This window comes from Struthio camelus, chromosome 20 (genome assembly GCF_040807025.1).
Source record: "Struthio camelus isolate bStrCam1 chromosome 20, bStrCam1.hap1, whole genome shotgun sequence".
Taxonomy (NCBI): Eukaryota; Metazoa; Chordata; class Aves; order Struthioniformes; family Struthionidae; genus Struthio; species Struthio camelus.
The window spans coordinates 9,570,678-9,591,426 of NC_090961.1; the positions used below are offsets into that span (position 1 = coordinate 9,570,678).

The window sequence follows — 20,749 nt, forward strand, 5'->3', positions numbered from 1 at the left end:
ATGCGTGAGTAGGTGTGTGACCCTGGCCAAGTGACATTTCTTGTGAGGTGACATCTCAGCTGGTGCAGATAACAAGGGGGTGTGAAGGTGGCTCTGTGACTGTGCTGGTTTTTTGTTACGAGGGGCCTGCTGTGCCCCTGCAGGGCTGAGAAGAGCTCCTGCTTCCCAGTGCCTCTCCTCCGGATGCCTTCTTGGTGGGGTGGAGAGAAGTAACCCTGTTGCTCTTGACATGCTCCGCATCTAAAGAGCATGCAAATAGTCCTGATTCCTTGCAGAGAAACCTTTCTCAGGTTAACTCCTGGCTCTCTGTGAGAACCATTTCCCTCCTTCTGTGGCAATGAGAGTTTCTCTGCTACCTATGTTTGCGTGTGAGACTTTCTGGTTGCTAGAAGGGATGTTATTTGCTGGTTTGGTCAATGTATTTGAAGAGAGATAGCTCACTGAGGAGAAGGCTCCATCCTGCCGTGGGCTGTACCCTTAATACACGATGTTCTGAGAGGAAGAAATCCTCCAGAACCATGAGCTGTGAAGCTTGAATATGGTGTGGACTGGGACTAACCCCTGTTTTCATCTGTCCGTTCTCAGCTGAGACGTAAATACCATGCATATTCTCATAGATCTGTTTTTCTGGTCAAGATAACGTTCCCTTTTTAATAATCTGATTTCTCAAGGCTTGTCTGCATGGGGACACTGACAGGCAAAGCTGAAGCAGAATAATTATTCTAGCTGCATTCCCCAAGTAGTCAAGCCCTCAGCATCACCTACCATCCCCAGGAGGGCTGGGCAGTGGGGAGCAGCTGCCCCAGCAGATGGAGAGGGGGCAGGGAGAAGGCACCTACCTCTCTTCCACATGTCCTAATGCAGAAGGATTGTTTTAGGCATCTGTGATATGCAGCCACCTCTGAGGGAGAGGGAAGATGAGTTCAACTGTCCCTGACTGAGGGGAGGAGAAAAGAAAAAAACTCTGCCTCTGGCTGAAACCCCAGGGAGGCCGTATGGAGGTAAAACATGATTTCTGAGTTGGAATGAGCCCTGCAGCTCCGCTTGCAAGCCCCATACCGTCCTTGGCACCAAAAAGGGCTAGTTTAATCCTCACACAATCTCTGCTGTTTTAAAACTGCTGTTTTACCATACCTGCCCATCTGCTGCTCCCCTTGTGCCTCCCGCTCCCTGGAGCAACTTGTTTCTCCTGCTGGATGCCTCACACTTGAGCAGGATGCGTCAGATCTGGTTTACAGTGCTCATTATCCCAGGAGGTGTTCTGTTCTGTATCCTACCAGTGCTATATCCTAACCTCGATGGCTGCTTTATAGCCCCCTTCCCCATTGCCCATCATCTCTGCTCTACTCAGTGCATTGGTGGTAGAAACCTGAGGTGGCGACAACTCAGCCTGTTGCTGGAGTCTGCTGCGTCCTGGACATCATTGGGTCATTGGTCATCATAAAGAGCAAGGAAGCAGCCCTGGCCCTTGAGGTGCTGGAGTGCCAGGGCTTGCCAGGCAGCGCAGCTCAATACACAGCATATTGCAACGTGCGTTTTTTTTCCCCAGCCTCATGTGAGTTGCTTTGAGCCAGCGTGTTTCCTCAGCCCAGTGAGCGGAGCTAAGGTTAGAGCAGCCTGGATCTGAACTGGCAGGTTCCCCTGCTGAAATTTGTAAATCAACATCTTCCCTCTTCCAGCCTTGAAATTTGCACATAGATAAAGCAAAATCTCTCTCCCTTCTATGCCAGCTGCTTCTTTGGGTAGAGCAGCACAGGCTGATGGGGCTGCTAATTTTCAGAGCCTAACTCTGAGACTCCTTCAAGGGTGTCCAAACCTTATGAAGAGCTGAGCAACCACCTGCTGAAAGTTAGACCTTTGGAAGTATCTATTTGACACCCTACCTTACCCAGGGATTTTGTAGTCTCTGTGAGCACCCCAAGTGATGGATGCTAGGGGTTTCCCTTGCCCTCAGTCCCCTCTGGGCTGGATGAAGCACCCAGGAGGAGGAGGCTGACATCAGGTGATGCTTGGAAGTTCAACCAGAGTGAGGAGAGAAGGTGCCTTATAATCCCTGGGTAGACACGTGGTTGCACATAGTACGAGGCTCTTCACGTCTGGGAAACAAGTGCCCTGAAGGCTTCCCCCTGTGAACACCAGCACGGCCAGCCTTGAGGCACTCCAGTAGATTTGCAGCTAATTTGACCTCAGTCTTCCCCTCAGAGAGCACTTTCCACTTCAGTGTAATACAGCCTTGTCCCAAAGCTTTCTTGCTGTAATTTGCCTCCAAGGTATATAGGCAGACCTCTGCAAAGAAGAGTTTTTTCTCCAGGGCAGTGCTGAGGGCTTATGGCACGCATGATCAGAGAGCACTGGTTCACTTATGCACTGTCTGGTGTGACTCAACTCTTATCCCTTCCCAGGACAGGAGACTCTTCTGGGGTTGAGTTTTGTATAACCTCTGTCTTTGATGGGCTGATTCATGACTCAAGCCTCCAAGTACTACTTCAATATGAATAATAATCCACACTCAAAACTGTGGTTCTGAAACACTAGGAAATGCCAAAATGTGTCGAGCTTGCCTGACCTTAATTTGCCTTCCCTTGTGTCTTTGCAGTGTGACTCATTCTTTAATTAAATGATTGCTGCCCCCTGACAAATTTCAACCCTATCTTGCAAAATACAAACTCATCAGAGCTTTTCAGAGACCAACATCCATAGATGAGCAAAATATAACCCCCTCCCCCCACCAAAATGGCCAAGCCATTTTGTCTGAAGTGATTGCAGATAAATAAATAGATTCTGCTGAGGATCCTCACCTCCAGTCTGCAGACATTATATGGTAAGTGCGGTGGCTAGGTCCCTGTTTGCCTGCGTCAAGCTGCCGCTGCTCAGCTTGGACAAGCCAGGCACCTCTTCTGGATCGGGCCATGGTCCGTCCTGCAGTAAAGTTGAGGTAGATCAGAGCTGCTCCTCTGTTTTGACAGAGGTTCTGCCAAAACACCCCATCTTGTTGACAGGTTGTGATGGTGCTGTTTAAACGGAGAATAGGGAAAGTTTGTCGTCTTCTGTGACTCAGGGGCAACTCTCCTTACTGTCTGTTTTTTCCAAAGGATGTTGAGTACATTGCTTCTGGAGCTGTTTGTACCATGCACTGGGGTACTGCCTCATAAAATCAAGGAGTGCTGCTTTTTCCCTGGCCTTCCTTATCAGCACTGGTAGTGGTTATGAAGGCACCCATTTTCGGTGGCATATGCAAAGTCTGATTTGTGAGCACAACTACCTGCTTTGTATGCACAAAACTGATTCACTTGCACATTCTGTGGGCATAGCTTAAGAGGCCTGCTGGAGAATTGGTCCCTCAGGGCCAAATGCTGGAAAAAACAACCTCTGATTTTGTGCTGTCAGGCTTGCCAGAACAGTGGCATAAATGAGATGGATAGCTACCTTGATTAGCAGGTGCAAATGTGTTGGGTTTTTTTTTTACTGTCCATAAATCAGGCGCTTGCCCATCAAAATTCTCTCCTTTGCATCCGCAATTGATTCCACTCACAGAACAATAGGGACCTACTTGTAGGAACAAAATTAGATGGGAAGCAAAGGGTCTTTTCTAGAAATTGGCAGGAAAAAACCCATTTTCATCATCTTCGAAATGGGTCAGTTTGTCACCAGAGCCGCAGATCGTATTCCTGTACTGGTAAGGCAGGGGTCTTGCAGGCAGGAGAGAGATGAAAGTCATTCTTAAACATACCCAATTTTTAAGGGCACTTGTGCGGAGGATTTGGAGGTTGTATAGCTGAACATGTAAATCAAGAGATGACCAACCTTTGTGAGGGTGTATGAAAACATCTTTTTTTTTTCCCCAGAGAGTTCAATTTAATATCATGCAGCTTTTGTGCACATCAAGTAATATTTGTTTGTTCTTGTGCACTTCTGCTATTTTCGCTGTTGGAGCAGCCCAGTGTCTTTATTGACTTAGACTTTTATAAGATGAGCTTCTGTCTCTCTAAGGTACAGAGTTTAATAACTTGGTCAAAAACCATGTAATGTACAATTTATTTTCATGTGGTGGCACAGCTTGCCTTATGTACCAAGCAGGGCAGGAGGCAGTTAACTCCCAAGCTAATTTAGCTTCAGGCTGAAGTGTTATACATAAACAGCAATCAAAATGTATGCCCGCAAGGGGGCTGAGTTAAGGTTATCTGTGCTGTCTTTACACTCTCATTTTCTGCCATTAGAGTGTTTAATCCTGCAGCTGTTAATGTTCTTGTAATGGCATTTCTGAGCTTGTGTAAAGACCATGGAGAGGAGGGAGGAGAGATGAGGTCTGTGGTGTGGAACTGCTCCTAGGCCCAGCTCACCTGCTCAGCCCATCTGCACGTCCCGTCAGAGCGGCCGGAGGCTGCTTCTCAGCTACCGAAGGCGAACGCTGAGGCTGCACTCACCTCGGAGAAAAGCAGTCGTTGACGCTGGCAGTCTGTCCCTCGTGCACTGCCAGCCCGTTCGGGACCTTTTGCTACACATTCGCATCAACTGTGCGCATGTGCCAATGAAGATCTTCCTTAGCTGCACAGCTTAGGAGCTTAGCAAATGATAATGAGAATAATATCTGTGCAGAACGTAAACCCAGACACAATCCTCCCAAGTTAAGCTTGCACTTAAGTGCTTTCATGCATCTGGGCAAAGAGGGTGGCTTTCAATGGGAGCGGAGGAGGGATGACTGTCAAGTTAATTCCACGTTATACCTCTGTGTGCAGAGTGTATGTCGGTGGAGCTGAGCCCTCTGCCTCCTCTCCAAGTTGGCCAGATGGGAGCCACCTTAGAGCCACAAGTTGTGTTTCCACAACAGCCTGGTGATGTATTACCCCGCGCAAGGCAACTAGAGCATCGCGTGGCACCAGGCTTTCAGCATGCATGGGCTGAGCACTGCGGGGCCCGTCTGGCCTGCCTGGGAAGGGACACATGCAGCATTCCCCCGCAGAAGGGGTCTTGCCTCTTATCAGCTGTTTCTTCCCAGAGATGAAGAATTGGAGCAAAAAAGTTTCTCATTGGAAGAGAGCTTTCCTTTCCCTTCATTTCTTGCGAGCTAAACTGCTTTTCCTGGAATTGTCTTTCTCATCAGGATCATTCAGGGACCAAGTTTGGAAAGTGCCATCCCCAAAAGCCAGAAACAGCAGATAACAAGGGCTCGAAGGGAAACATTTCAGAGCACTTTCCCTGGCACAGTCGCTGCAGCTGCAATTGTTTGAGGCGTCGCCACCACAGCCAGGAGCTAACCCTGACTTGGGCAGCAGCTCTCTAAAGACTCTTCACTTGTCCATTGAAGCTGGGAATATAATGATCTATTAAGACCATTTTTTATCCTTGCCTGTGTTTAATTTTCTCTGAATCTCTTTCTCAAAAGGTGCCCTCCCTGTGCCATCCCGTAGAGGTGCAGAAAACTCTTTATGGAGGCTTTTGTTGAGGGTTTTTTAACTTTCCTCTCATCTGTAGCTCTAAGAATCGGAAATCCAGGCATGAAACCTGGTGCACATGCGTATCTTGGCCCCTTCCCAGAAAGTTTTCCATCCTTTTCATCATCACCACTGAGAGTGCTGCTGCTTCATGGGGAATGAGAGCGTGGCAGATGTGACAGCTGGTGGCTCAGGCACCCGAGCGGGCCTGGGAAATGCTGTCCTTACGCTCTCAGGAGCCAGGCTGTTGTGGCGAGTGCTGCTAGCAGCTAGTTCAGTGCTTTATTGCCCTGTGCTAGACTGGAGGTAGAGAAACTCCCATCTGAGGGACGACTTGGCATTTGAGATCTTCCTGGCACCTCTAATACGGCTCCTGATGTTTGTGTTTCCCATGCTGGGAAATTACCTGCCATGAGAAGGACTGGGAGTGGTATGATCATCCCACTGCTATCTTGAAGGTAACCGAATCTGGGCAGCCTCGCCCTGTGATCCTGGCAGCCCCAGACACCCTTTCTTCGGTGCCAAGCGTGCCTGAGCCTGGCTGTGTGATGATGCTGTGGTACCCCGGCATCTCCAGAGTGATCGAAGTTGGAGCTGCTGTGTCCAGGTTTGCCAGCTTTTTAGCTTCTGCTCGGCTAGCTAAGGGGGCAGCTGGCTCCAGTGTAAAGCCCTGCGTCAGTTAAGCTAAGCGCAAGGAGCCTGCGCACGTGTTGGAAGGTTATAGGAAGGGCATGTGCCCCAGGCACAGCTGGGAGCAACGAGAAATGCTGCTCTTGGGAGCCCATGGCACCTCCTTGTGCGTCAGTGGGTCATCACAGTTCTGGGGCCTCTGGCTAAAAGAGCTTTGAGAGTGCAATGGGTAACTGTGTTCACAGGGCACCTTTCCAAGGCCCTGAGCAATGCGTGGAATGACAAAGTGGAGAAAACGGCACACTGTAGAAAATGAGGCACCTTGAGGAAGGGATACAGAGCACTGATCGGACCACTGCACAGACACGAATGAGGTGCAGTGGTGTAGCCAAATCCAAAGGCAAAGGGGGTCCTGCAGGTGGGAAAGTGGAGCTGAGCCAACGCGGTTGCCCAGGGCTGGGAGAGTGCGGCACGGACCCAGGGCCAGATAGGAACCCTGCAGCCTGCTGCTTTTACTGAGGGTCAGGTATACGCTGTAGATGGTGAGGAAGAACAAACTGTACCAATGAGAGACCTGCCTTTAGGACTTAAGCTTGCACTTCAGATGGACGGCATGATTTGATTCACCCATTTCAAAACTTCTCCAGATGCTGGATTAAGAAATTGTTTCTGTGACGTTCTGCTAGGAGCTCAGAAACCCTTAGCAAAGGGCAAATCAATCCAGAGCTTCCTCTGGACACTTAGGAAACTCTGAGGCCTCGACAGCTTCATTATTGGAGGGAAGTGATCGTAGCTCTTGGAGGGATGGAGCGACTCGCATTGATCTGTTTACTGCTGCTCCTCTCGGCTTCTGCTGAGCAGCTCTCAGTCAAGACTGATGGCAGCGTTCCTGTGCATTGCCGCAACCTCTGGTGTGCCACGTCCGAGGACAGTAGAGCCCCGTGGGTTGCAAAGCTGGGTCTCTGGTGGCATGAGGTGGGGTCTGAGAAGCAGCCAGGTCTGCTGTAGTGCTGGTACACGGTCCTCTCTGCTCAGGTGGAGACTCCTGCGTTCCCGCTACAGACCGAGGGTTTTGCCCTTGCTTGGTGCCGAGTTGATGGCCTGGAAAGCGGTGCCTGTGGGGGATGGACAGGAGATGCCCTTTGCAACTGCTCCAGCTGGGGAATGGGTGCCCTGCCAAGCGAGGCATGGTCCCTCGAGAGCTGCATCGCTGAGCAGCGGGAACAGCAGCTCTGCTCTGTTTCACGTTCCTGGAAGGAGACGTGCGGCATCACGCAGCAGCTGCGCTCTTCGTGAGGATGTGCCACGCGGGCTGGCCCAGGAAGCCGTCGGGCCCTTTCTGTCCGCGCGAGAGGACCAAGGCTGCGTTCCCCGATGGCAGGGAAGGAGCCCGGAGGCAGCAACGCAGGGAGCAGGAGAGGGGCACCCAAGTCCTCCCCCGCCTGCTGGAACGAGGAGCCTTATCGGAGCGGGCTTGTAACCCTGGAGATGGCTCAATGCGAGCACAGAAACGCGTCTGCCACTCTCCGTCCAGCTCCTCGCGCTGTCGCTAAAGGCAGCTCACCCAGAAGAGAAGGGCATTGTGCCCGCAGCCATGCAGCAAACACTGGGGCAGTCAGCCGCGCTCAGGCTGGGAGCGGGGACGCTGAACGAGTGCTTGTGTTTGCTGAATAATGCTCGGTCTTGGCCTGCCGCTTACAGCTGGGCTTTCTCACTCACCGGCGCTTTCCTCCCTCTGCTACCCCTTTCTCCTCTCGCTCTACAGATGAGGCAGACGGAAAAGCGAGAAGCAAGAGGCAGTGTTAGGAGGACAGCTGTGCTGGAGCTCAACCTGGCCGTGGGGACGCCTGCGGGTGGCACGCAGGAAAGGGGCCCATCCGTGCTTGGCTCTGCGGAGCGGGCGACCCAGCTGGGCTGCCGAGCCGAAGCCGGCGTTGGGTTCCAGGAGGGCTGGGAAGCAGCGGTTTTGGTTTCCGGTCCACCAGCATGGAGAGCGCTTTGCAGGGACTGGTATGTTCCCCATGCCTGTCCCCTCAGGAGCCGTCCATCCTTGGATGTTGACCCAGAGAGCTAGGGATGGGCTTGAAGTGCGTGTGAGCATGCGTGTGCAATGCGTGTTCAATGCATGTGCAAATCAAATGCACATGTTCATAGCCCTGCAGTTTCCTAGCCCAGAGAGGGAAATCGCATCCAGACTATGACAGGGAGCCCCTGACCAGCGTGACAGGCGCTGTGAAGAGGATCCTAAACCTTCCCTCAGCTCATGGCCCACAGGAGCAAACTTCAGGCCGAGCTGCAGGTGGGACATTGTCCCCGGGACGGTGGCCTCGAAGGCAAAGGCACTGCCACAGCACCGCCTCCTTGCAGGAGGAGCGGAGAGCTTTCACATGGGGCTGACGCCTCTGAGGGAAGTGTTGAGGCAGAAAACGAAATCCAGAAAATCAGCAGCACAAGGATGGGAATGGGGTTCAGGAACCACAGGTTTGTCCCACCGGTGTCAGAGGCTCCTGGCTCCGTGAATAAAAATGGACTGCAGAGAGCAGCGTCTGGGAGCCTAGGGACTCGAGGAGCCTCCGCGCGTGCTGTGTGCTGGACTGGTGGATTAAGGGGATCTGGCAGCATTATCACAGCAGATCGCCTCGCCCTAATGAGGCTAACAGGATTACCCCGGCACGCTGGCAGGATCGGGAGCCTCTTCTGTGTGATTCTTCACACAGCCCTGCTCTGCTGCTCCCCGGGGGAGGCTGCGGAGGGAGGTGACCAGGAAGGTTTCAAATGCAGTGTAAGACCCAGTTTCCATTTCAGAAGGAGGAACAGTAGCACAGTGCAGTGGGGGAACTGAAAGAATAAGTCTGCACCTTCCAGCTTAGAAAATAATACTGGAAACAGCTAAAACTTCCTGTTGTGCTGGTTTAGGTGCAGGGACTGGAGAGCTGTTTTATTCCAAGGTACCTGTAGTTTCCTTTGTAGCATGCGTGTGCTATTGGAGGCAGTGAGCCCAAGTGTGGCTTGTGTTAGGTTACTGTTTGTATGAGCTAGCTTTTGTGTGGGCTAACTTTGAGCCAAAAGCCACAAGGCCATGGGTGCGGACTGTTCCAGGTCTACCCTTCCACAGCTCCAGTGCTTTAGGTAGCTTGAAGCACAGGCAAAGCAAGGATACCTACTCGTGCCCGGAAACGGGCAGAGCAAGCTCATACCTGCATGCAGAAGCTAGGTAGGCGTGTTCTTATGTTATCCTGTTCTTTCAGGTTAGGCCCCAGACCCTTTTCACCTTCCCAGCTCTGTCGCTCTAGAGGATGGTGCCAATGGTTGTAACATCCCAGAGCCAAAGGAGGTTGGAGCTGCTCACTTCTCCACTAGCAGGTCCGTTGCTGCAGTGCACGCACGGTCAGAGATGTCCAGGTGTTGTGGGCTGAGCATCCCACTGCCACCCCAGGCAGCAGCTCATCACCTTGCTGCACTTGGCTCTGACACTTTGATCTGAGCTATCAGTAGTCTCCACCACCAGCCTCTATGGAAATGAAAGTGCAGCAGAAAGAGGGAAGTTGCATGCGAGACGTGTCTCCAGTGTTTCTGGCGTGTCCCCTGCTGGTTCAGACAAAGGTTCATCCCCCCCAAGCAGAAACCAGCACAGAGACCTTTGTATTACCTGTAACTAGTCATGGTTATACAGTCTTTGATGAGATTTTCCAAAAGTGGGGAAGGGGGAGCAGGAACAGGAGCAGCAGCTGTATGCAGAAATAGTCTCCCAGTAATTCTCCTTGCTGCTGCTGCTGTTACAACCAGACTTCTCAGTGTGTGCCTGTCCCAGGCTGGCCAGTTCGTAGTCAGTGATGGGGCTGGGAGCCCATCTGTGTCACCCACTGGTGCTGTGAACAGGAAGGTGCTCTTGGTTTCTCCTCCAGCCCTCAATCCCACTTTACCGAAGGGTTTCTGATCTCAGTGGGAGAGTCTAGATGCTTCTCTGATGCAGCCTGGGGGAAAAAAGGTAGAGTCAGAAGCTGATTTCTTGCAGACGATAGCAGGCAGCTAGAGGGAGAGAGCTGCTACAGCTTTGTGACAACAGGCATTAAAATAAGGGGCAAGCAAGGCAATTGAGAGAGAAATGAAGCAGAGAAAAGGCAGGAATCAGAACGACACCCTGGGCTGCAGAAAGGACAAGCTACGTGGCAGGGTGCAGGAGGAGCTGCTGTGGCTTCAGGGGTTCCCAGGGAGGAGGAGGGGGGCTGCCCTGCACCACTCATCCCAGGAAAAGCTTCCTGATGTCCCGCTTCTCGCCTCTCCTCCACCCACCATGACTTTCTGCTCTAGCATCTCCTGGAAATGCACATTTCAGGGGGAAAGAAACTTCTTGCTTCCTGAGAAACCTCCGACTTGCCTAAGTCCAGGAGCATTTCTTTTGCCAGCCTTCCTGGCCTCTCCCAGTCCAGCCTGCTGAGCTGGGGTGAGGGGCTGTGCAGCCAGCATGCCTCAGGCAGGTGGAGGTCTCCATGCAGCTTTTCGGTGCTCAGCAATGACCATCCCCAGTGACCTGTCCCCAGACGGAGACAGGGCAGAGAGCGATGGTCTGGCCTGGTCTAGTGCAGAAGGGTGTTGTTCCTTCCCCATGGCCTCATCCCTCCTCTCTCTTCTGAGTAGATGTACATATAACACGAATAACCTGTCCTCTGAGCTTTCTGCTAGAGCTGCGCTGTTTCATTGCCCAGTTTGTGCGTCTTCCTTCTGCAATGGCAGAGGTGTTTCCTCCCTCCCAGCACATTGTTAAATGACAGCCTGGAAATCCAGCTCAGTGCGCCCAAAACTTAAAAGAGGCACCTGTTCTAGCTTAAACTAAGTGAGCAGCGGTCCTTCGTCTTGCTATAATAGATTGAGATTTTCTGTGGATTACCCGACCTGACTTGTGGGTTATGAATTCAAAGGAAAATGAATGCCTATGTTTTTACCGTTGTGCACAGTACGGGTGTCTGATTGCAGAAGCAGGATGCTTTTCACAGCATTTTGTAGATCCTGAGTCATTTGTCCTGTTACAGAAGCCAAATACTGCACTGAGATGTGTGCAGAACTGGCGTAAATGGCATCCAGCTTCAGATTTGGTTATTTGTCAAAGGCTGTCGCCGACTTTAAGCTTGGGTTGAATCCTAACTTAACCCAAGCAGCGCTGAGCTGATAACTCTTCTTGCCTCAGAAGCACGCAGGATTTAGCAGCTCCAGACAAGAGCGCTGTTGTTTTGATGTTCATTATTTTAGCCGCATGTTGAAGTCCACCCTTCAGAAAGTGTGCTTCCTCAAAGGAGGAGTTTGAGGTATAAGGAACCCCCGTTGCTGTCGCTCTGGGGACTCTCTGGCTCTGCCAAAGGAGTGTTTCTTGGTTCATGAGGATGAGCCCTACTTGCAGCAAAGGCGGTGCAGGGCTGGCTCTGCAGCATGGCCAGAGGGATTGAGAAATGAGATAAAATAATAGAGGAGTTCAGGGGGGCAAAGAAATGAGTAGATGTCCAGCAGTGCTAAAAATGCAAACACTTATGAAAACCTATAGGAGCACAACAGGTTCTGCTGTGTGTTTTGAAAATCCCACTAATAGATTTGAAATAGATCTGAAAACATCAGGTTAAAGAGGGCAACCTTTGGTTAAAGGGTGTTTCCTATGGGAGTTCTGAAACTCTGCAAATAGCGTGTGAATCTCCCTGGAAAAGCTGGACCCATGGGCCATGCGGTCTTGGTGAGGGGCAGGTATATATGATCTCAGTGCCTTGCCTGGTTTTCCCATTGTCTGACACCTCTCTGCTGCCTGTTGATACCCTCACAGAAAGGTAAGTAGGTGCCGGGGTCTGTCCTCTCACTTACGGAAATAAACCTCCCAATAAAGCCTCGAGCACCAGCTGTAGCTGTTGGGAGTCTGGGATTGGAGTCGATAAAATCAATATTTCTGCAGGTTGATAGAGTTTCTTCTTCTGACGCCAAACTAACTGAACAGTAAACAAACCGGCGGACAAAATAAACACATCGGCGCTGCGGGAGAGGGGTTAACTGCCTTGGCATCTGCAGCCATCAATAACGTAGGAGGGTGTCCGGGCCGCTTAATGCCAACCTGTGAAGGTGCTTGGCTGATTTGCTGTAATTTCCATGGCAGGAGCTGAGAATGAGCTGGTGCCCCAAGACTCCCGGCTTTGCTTTGCAAGCATTTTGAGATGTCTCTCATTTGCAGAGCATATATTTGTTATGTAATAAGCGCCAGGAATTAATGATCCACAGCGCGGCTGAGGAAACTTGCGTGCTAAGCACCCGAAGAAAAAATAACTTCTCTCTCTCTCTTGCTCTTTTTTTTTTTTTTTTTTTAAATCACTGATGGAGCCATTAGGACATGGGTTCCTTAAAACAAGAAAGCCCCAGCCCCCCAGGCTAGGTGGGCCCCTCCAGCACAGCTGAACTGTAGCAGGAGTTAACGCTGCTGTCTCCTTCCCAGCTCTTTCCCTTTGGAGAAGTAATGCTGCTACCTCTCCCATTATGAATCATGAGGTTAGCAGCTTTTGACAGATCATAAATCAATGCTTCGAAGTCGCTAGGACAAATCCCAGGACATTTAATCTTTAATATTAGACGTGTTTAAAGCAGTGAATATTTCATGAAGGTGCTGTTGCATTTTAGCGCATCATTAGCTGTGTCTGTCTTTTTTTTTCTTTTTCTTTTTGCCTCCCCCTTTCCAGACGACTCTCCTCAAAATCTCGCTGATTGAACCCCCCATTCCTTTCCCTCCTGACAATAAAGCTCTTTACTGTAATCCCTGTGAGACATTTTAAGAACTTGCTTAGGAACCCAAAGAACACATAGGTATTTGTCAGTCTGCATTAACTCTGTGACAGGGATATCCCCTCTCCCTCCCCTCTCGCAGCATCTTTCCTCCTTTGTGCGTGTGAGGGTAAAACCACAGGTTAAGCAACTCCCCTGGCTCTGCACCTTGGCTAGTGTTTAAAACTCAACCTGTCACTCTGTGCAGCAAAAGCAGGATTGGGAGAGGAGGGGAGCTGGGAAAAAAAAGAGTCAGCAGAAGCTTGTTACAGAAATTCTGTGTGCAAATCCAATAAATCTTTTTATTTTGCCATTTGTTGCTCTGGGATATATGTTTCTACCAAACACGGAATCAATTTGGGCCAAGCACGGTCAGGTCTCTGGCGCAGAAAAAGTCCCTAGTCGTGCTGTCAAAAGGGTATAACGGGGTGAGCAAGCGCAGAGAGAGAATGAAGGAGAGCTGGAAGGTGAAAGGGGGACGAGAGCCCATTAGCACCAGGAAGAGCACAGAAAAGGGTGCTGAATCCGGAAGATGGAGATGGGGTAGGGTGAGGGTCAGATCTTTCTGCACTATGTTCCTCCCGTGTGAATGAAAGCGGGAAAGCTGGGAAAGAGCTGCCTCTTCCACCACTAATCTTTGGGTTGAGAGAAAATTTGCTCTCGTGCCCTGACGCAAGGTGTTAGGGGGCAGAGGCGAGAGGGGGAGCTCTCTGCTGCAGCAGGTCCAGCAGGTTGCAGGTCCACCAAATTGGCTGCTTCTCTACTGAGGGGCTGGGGTGAATCTCCCCAGGCGAGAGGTATGCGGGGACGGTTGCCCTCGAAGCGAGATAACGATCCATACTGAAAAATGGATCACTGATCGCAGGCCAGCCCCTCTGTCAGAGGTGTGCGATGCTCGGTGCAAGCTGTTTGCAGAGTAGGACAGATCCAGGAGGGGGTTTCTCTCCAGGGAGCTTTCCTAGGAGACCATCAAGTGCAGGTTGAACTGCAGGGATGTGCAGGAACATGGGATAAGAGCAGACCTTTGAATCATTAAATCCAATCCTCAGTTACAGTGGGAACCACATCATGGAGCCCCCTTCAAGAAAGCTGCAGGGTTGGTTGGTTGGTTTGTTTGTTTGTTTGTTTGTTTGTTTGTTTTAGCTTTCCACGTCTCCTTACCTGGCTATTTCAGAAGAGTCCAAAGTGCTTTTGTATCCAGGACAGGGATCAGGGAAGTCTATGAATGAACAGCGTTGAATAACAAGGAAGGAGTGTCCGGTGCGGTGATTTCTCACGTGCTTCTTGTACAGAGAAGTCTGATCTTTTCCTTTTTCCCTTTTAGGAGAGTGCAGCTGTCACGAAGGCTATGCCCCAGACCCTGTCCATCGTCATTTGTGTGTGCGCAGTGACTGGGGACACAGTGAAGGGTGAGTGGGACCTGAGCCCCCAGTCCAAAGATATGCTTTCTTTCTCCTGACCCCCAGATTACTAAGAGGTCATGTCTCCTTCCCTTTTATCTGTCGCCAGAACCAAAGCCCAGGGACTCGGGTGTGTTGTTCTTGCTGAGTGACGTGACGTGGTTTCTTTCTCTCCCTCTTTATCTCCTAGGCCTTGGCCCTACACCACACTTGAGAGGGGATATGATTTGGTCACAGGAGAGCAAGCACCAGAGAAGATACTCAGGTGAGTTGAGTGACTCTTCAGCTTACCCGTTTGGTAGGTGTGTGCCTGTTAATGAGGGTACCCCCAGCAGAGTGCTACCAGTCATTCCTAGCTCCATCTTGTCCTCTCTGAAGCACGCTGGTGTCATTTACTTGTGACAAACCTGAAAGATTTGTCTGCATTCTGCAGGTAGAGAAAGATTTTCCCTCTTGTGCGCTCTGCTGGGCACACATCTGATCAAAAGGGAGGACAGTATGCACAAAAAAATCCCCTGGATTAAAAGAACCAGCGTGATCACCCCCATGCTCTCCTATCATATCTCTAGCTATTTCTCTTTCATTTGCTAGCATTTGGCTTTTGGGGCAAGGCCAGAAGACTGATTAATTTGATGACACCACCACTGCTCTGGTTTCCAGGTGGTCAGATTGCAGTAGAAGCCCACCATTTACTGTAGATGCTGCATTTGTATGTGATTCATTTGTCCCCGTTCCAGGTCCACCTATAGTTTGGGTCAAGGCCTGTGGCTGCCTGTCAGTAAGAGCTTCGTAGTACCCCCTGTGGAGCTTTCTATCAATCCTCTCGCCAGCTGCAAGACAGATGTTCTGGTGACAGAAGATCCAGCAGATGTCAGGTAAGAAGTAGAGTTCTCCTTTTGCTCATGCTTGAGTGACTAGACCGCTCTTTAAATTGTTATTGAGGATGCAGTAATTTCTGGAACGATACGTTTGATTACTTTTCTTCCAATGAGAAAGCTGATGTGAAAGATCCTAGTTTTTTTGGTCCTGGAGCGTCTAGGCCAGGCTCATGCGTAGAACTCTCAGTTTTGGCCTGAAGTCTGCCAATCCAGTCGGGTAAATTGGTGCAAACCTTTGGCGAGGCAATTTTAGAATGGCTTAAATCTGACTGAACAGCTTAAATAGATGCTTTTGCCAGTATGGAAATGTCATCATCTTTCAGAAACCCAGATATGCATTACATGCAGCCAGCCCTAGATACTGTGCTTTGGTGGTCACGAAGGGCCAAGGTCAGACCTGGTGGAAGGCTAGGTCACTTGTCCGGTTATTATACTATCACAGATTTTTTCTCTTTGAGTTCTATAAATGCCCTAATATTTCTGTGGCTTCCCCATTTTGCCTAGCTTGTACTGTAGCCAGATATCACCTGACTTGTATCAATCATCTAGTTCACGAATTGAACCTAAAAAGGTGTTGTCAGGAGGATAGCCCTTGTGGAAAGAGAGGCTATTTGCTGGGGAGAACAGGCTGAAGGTGGGCAAAGGAGGGTCCCCTTGGAAAGGGAGCCCGGGCACATTGGTTGTCCTCCTTGCACCAGCAGCTGGGGAACGGTTGCAGTAAGGCAAAAGTCCAGTGCAACAGGCACTGCCTTGGAAGAGAGCTGTGGTGGTGATTGTTGTCACAGGTCTTTGCCTGGCTTACAAGGATTTGATTGTGAACTATAAAGCTGTATTTACCTGTTTAACTCCTTAGGTGTTTAGTATGTATTCCCCTCTCCGTCATAAAATTAAGATTGTGTGTGTGATCATTTGATACCAGGCAATCTTTGTGATCCCTTCCTACTTCAGTCTCAGTGTGTTTTCCCGTTGACTCAAGATACAATTTCTTGATCCTCAAGTCCTTACCCGTGTTGAGAATCAACGTCCTCGGCACTGGCAGGATCCTTATTTCCCCAGCACCTTTTATCTTTTCTTTTACAAGAGCGATGGGATGGTGTGTTTCCACTCTTCTGTCCCATCACCACAAATCACAGCAGGGCGTTGGTTGGAGCAAGTGCCTGCAAAAATGTATGGCAGAGCCAGGACTGGCATCCAAGAGGTTCTCACTGTCAAATGTGTTCTTGTTGCTAGTTAGTGCTTGTTCCCTTTCCTGCAAAAAGAGATTGATGGTAAATACCTGCCTGCAGTCTGGATATATTGGAGGAGTCACATTTTATCTGCACAATACTGCTGATGTTGAGCTGAGAATGGGAGAAGTCACCATGCTGTATGTTAACATTGTCCCAGTCACGGGGCTGTGAATACATTATTTTTTCCCTGCTCACATCTTTGTTAAAGGTACTGGAGCAAAAGAAGAGGCTAGGAAGCTTGGTTTCTGCTTCAATACAGTAATTTTCTGCAGACACTGATCCTTATGGAAGAGCCTCAGGATGGAAGATTGTCAGGGAAGGAGGAGGGGAGTTTCTGGCAAGGGGTCGGTTGCCTGCTCCCTTATAAATGAAACCTGAATTGAGAATTCCAGATATAAATATTGGAGTGACCCAGGTAGAGTAAGGGAGGCAAGTTCACTGAGCTTGTATCGTACGTGCAGGAGGTGCTAAATTATTAAAACTTTAATAAACGTAATAATAAATATTTGATGTTGAATTATGGAAGGTTTCACAGATACAGTGAAAACCAAAAAACGATCTATTATTTCTGCATTAGAACTTAAACACTTCTCAAGCGGGGATCAGGCAGCCAGCTCAGGGTCCTGAATATCTTGTGATGGATGGAAATCAAGGTGAGGCAGTCTTAGCTGAGCACTGAAAGTTGACTGAAGGGATGCTGCAGAGGAGTTAACACTTTGATTGTTCAGATCCAGTGCAGTTTGAGAGCAGGGACGTAACTTTGCTCACAGGCATCGTTTTATCCTGTCTCTGTGCTGAGGGTCTTGGGCGCCTTCTTGAAACAAGAAGGGTACAAGAAGGGTGTAAAGTTGTTTATCTGTCTTATCTCTTTGCTTTGTCCTTCTGGACTCAAACGTACTTATTTTGGTAGTTTTAACAAGTGTGATGCAACAGGTCTGGGGGTTGTTTTGCAAACACGGATCCATGATGTCTGACCTGCCGCTGGAGGTGGACGGGTGCTATCCATTGTGTAGGTATTCAAATACAGTCAGGTCTCTGCATTTGGAGGGGCCGATTTGCTGGGCTGTGAGATGGCAGTGGCATCGCGTGCCCCTGCGTTGGAAGCTCCTACCTGCGGTGCTGCAGAGAAGTAGCACTAGTACAGTCGTGTCCCGGCACCAAGGGTTCATATCCTGCGCTGTATTACTGCACCTGTAACACAGCCATGTCTCAGTGCTTTGAGTATGCTGTTTGCTGTCCTCTAATGCTGTGATGGTAATTCAGTCCTGTATTTCTTCTGTGTTGTTAATAACAAGCGTGCTGCATTCCTCCAGACCTCTCATTAGTCTGACACCTTTTAGCTCAGAGGTCACTTGTCTTGAAGAGTTTAATGGAGGAAAATTGCAGAAAGCCTGGTTTGGAGGAAACAACTGATGAAGTCTTTACAACTCGGAGGGTTAAAGGTGTGAACGTGGCTGTGTGTTTTTATGAAGGTGCTTGAGACTGCAGAAACGACAGGTGGGGATCTGCCTTTCAGCAGCTCTCCAGAGAAATGCTGACTCCCTGCTGTTGTTCTGAAGCAATATTGTTCTCGGTGCGTTTTACTGCTGAGTAGTGCTACAAGCTGTATGCAATGGTTTGGTGAATTGGAACAAAAGGGCCAGGCTGCATTTAAGTCATTACAGAAACTTCCTGTAGATATGAGCAAAAAGTCTATGCGTAAACATCCCGTCACCTTAACCTTGCAAGATTGCTGCCTGTGCTCTGTGTGCTCTGGGGGAAGAGGGGGGGCAGGACCTCGCGTGCAGAACTCAGCGGTGAAAATTTTAGGGCTATAGATCATAAAGTAAGCACGAGGTTTTTCTTAGAATTAGTGAAACCCAAATGTATAATGTATGAGTGACCATATTAAGCATCCCCTCCTCAACCCCAGAGGCTGATCCTCTGCATGGTGATAACATCGGTCACGCATCTCACATCGTTGCAGCCGTGCTAACAGTGATAACTTAGCTAGCGCAGTCCACGGTCATTTTAACAAATAGCTAGTCAGGTGTTCAGTCCTTCTGCTGGCCTTCCCTGAATACCCTTTGCTTTCTCCTTTTGGCCATTTAGGAGGTGCTGCTTGTCCCGTGGGATGAGGAGTCACTCCAAATGTGGGACTGCACGCTGCTCTGCCCTTTCGGCAGTTCATCAGAGATTGCAGCGAGCAGGACCTGCGTCCCCAGCTGCCGAGTCCGCCTGGCTGTGAGCAGGCGGCAGCTCCGCGCGGTAACCGTAGCGTCCTTGCCCTGCGGCGAGGGGCTGTGCGGGTGCTGCCTGGAGCACGCTCAACGGAGAGCAATCAGGGAGAGCAAAGCCGGAGGGGATAGCAAATGCCCCATCGTCTTTCACTTCCGTTGCCCGTTTGGATGGCAGCTGCTGACTAGCGATGCTGCTGCTGTGCTGCGATGTGGTCTCCCTCTGCTCGCCTCTCCAAAGCGGCGCTTCACACAGCCCTGCTTTGTCACCTGCTCTGAAGAAAAGTTTATAATTTCTCCGAAGCAGGTATAAATCACAGGAGCAAGCCTCAGCTGCTGCATGACATGACATATAGCTCTATTGTTATGGCAACCACAGAAACAAATAAAAGCCCTGCCTTTGCTTGACAAGCCTTTGAGATGTCCTGATGGAGAGACAAGTGTTCAGCAGAAGAATGAATTCTCTTGAACTCTCTGTCAATTCATCTTCGTTTTGCTCCCAAGTGAGCCCCTTTGCTCTCTGAATTCTTTGCCAAAGTACGATCAGCAGGAGATTTTTTTATTATTATTTTATTTTCAGTTCTTAGCGCTGCACGTGGTATGTTTGTTCCACCGAGCGACGGCGAGCTTTGCTTCTCGTCTCTGAACTGCTCGTGTAGTCCTGGGAAGCGTGTGCTGTCTAATGCCAGAGACAGAGCTGAGCTTTTATTCCCGGTGTGCTCCTTGCCCTGGCCCAGGCAATGTGGCTGTTGCCCCAGGCGTGATGGGGACCTTTGTCACAAGCCCCTACGTGGCACCTGCTCTGCAGTGACTTGGGCACTTCTGAAGTTGATGACAGGCTGCTGTGTGCGACACCTTGTGCTTTCCGGCTCATGCCAGTAACAACTCAGCCATCCTGCGTCCTAGTCTTGTGCCTTTTCCACAGGAACGCAGGAGAATTGAGTGTTGCTACGATTGAGCACTTTTGAAGCAGAGTCTCGCAAGGGTTTTGGCTGGGTGCACTCTTTTTCAGTGAGTTTCTTGCCTCTCAGGCACCTCCTGATTCGATGCAAGGGTCTCCGGCTCGCTCCTGCCGCTGTTTCTCTGCTCTGCCTCCGTGATTCATTCGAGTCAGCAGCACCCTTCTCGCAGTGCAGTGCTGCCTGGATGTGCAGGAGGTGTCATGGGACACCTTAGTCCTTTTTTCCCTTTTGTGCCCCATAGACTTCTGTGGCAGAAACGGCTTTGCTTCCTGTGGGCATCCAGTGCTGGAGAGACCCTCTTCCATGCGTTTGCAGAGTGGGAGCGTGGGAGCGTGGAGGAAGCCCTTTCCCTGGCTCCATAAACGGCAGTCGCGGTGAGTGGCGGGGAGCTGCCTTCAAAGGCTGCTGCTCTGTCGATAACAGCAGCCGCCAACGCCAGTAAAGCAGCCCTGAGCGCCTGCCAGCGGGTGCCTGTGATGAATGGATGGCTTAACATGATGGAGCAAATTGATCATTGCATCACCAAGCACAACTTACTCATTTCTGAAAAGAGGGCAATTCATTACCGTGCACATTACGGAGACACTGTCATCCCCAGCGATAACGTCCCCGCTGCCCTGGCTTGTGCCTTTTATCACCCCAACAGGCTGTCGTCTTGTAAAAGAGCAGAGAAGAAACTCCCAATGCTTGAAAACCGCCGTAACAGCAGTATTAGGCCTCCCCCTCTGCAGAAAGAGGACAGATGCTGGCTGCCACGAGACTCTGCCCTGCACGTGTAAACTTTGCTTCATCCTGCCTGCTTGTTAGGCTGTTTCCTCCTCCCTGCCTCCTGGTTGGGTTTACGAGAGCAGATTAAGAGAGCCGGAAACGTCTCTCTTGGCTATGGGATCACTCAGTGGAGATCTTGTGGCCGCTGTCGGGAGGGTGCAAACACAAAACAAGAAAGGAATTAGGGAGAGTGGTGTGAGTTGGAGAAATCGGGGGCAGGGAAGAAAGGAAAAAAACCACCGCAAAACTCAAGGTGAAATCGTCCAGGGAGCGTCTAGGGTAGGTCAGCGTTGAAAGCCATGTCTCCTCGGACCTCTGTTGCACCTGCTGTGTCAGGGGAGGGTGCAGGGGCCTCGCGGCAGGCTGTAGGAGAACCGCCAGCGCTCAGAGCATCTCTCTTCCTCATCTTTCTGATCCATCACCAGCGATGCCCGGAAGCCAGAGATAC

The 20,749-nt window shown here is 50.3% G+C and overlaps 1 protein-coding gene across 3 annotated transcripts in view; it reads left to right on the forward strand.

Annotated features, from left to right (window-relative positions):
• Window positions 1-20,749, forward strand: part of ASTN2 (astrotactin 2) — a 433,162-nt gene that overhangs the window by 182,674 nt on the left and 229,739 nt on the right. For all 3 annotated transcript variants that reach the window (XM_068914561.1, XM_068914562.1, XM_068914563.1), the window contains exons 8-10: window positions 14,173-14,257; window positions 14,439-14,513; window positions 14,986-15,123. In XM_068914561.1, coding sequence (XP_068770662.1) covers window positions 14,173-14,257; window positions 14,439-14,513; window positions 14,986-15,123 — 298 coding nt within the window. The remainder of the gene's footprint in view (window positions 1-14,172; window positions 14,258-14,438; window positions 14,514-14,985; window positions 15,124-20,749) is intronic.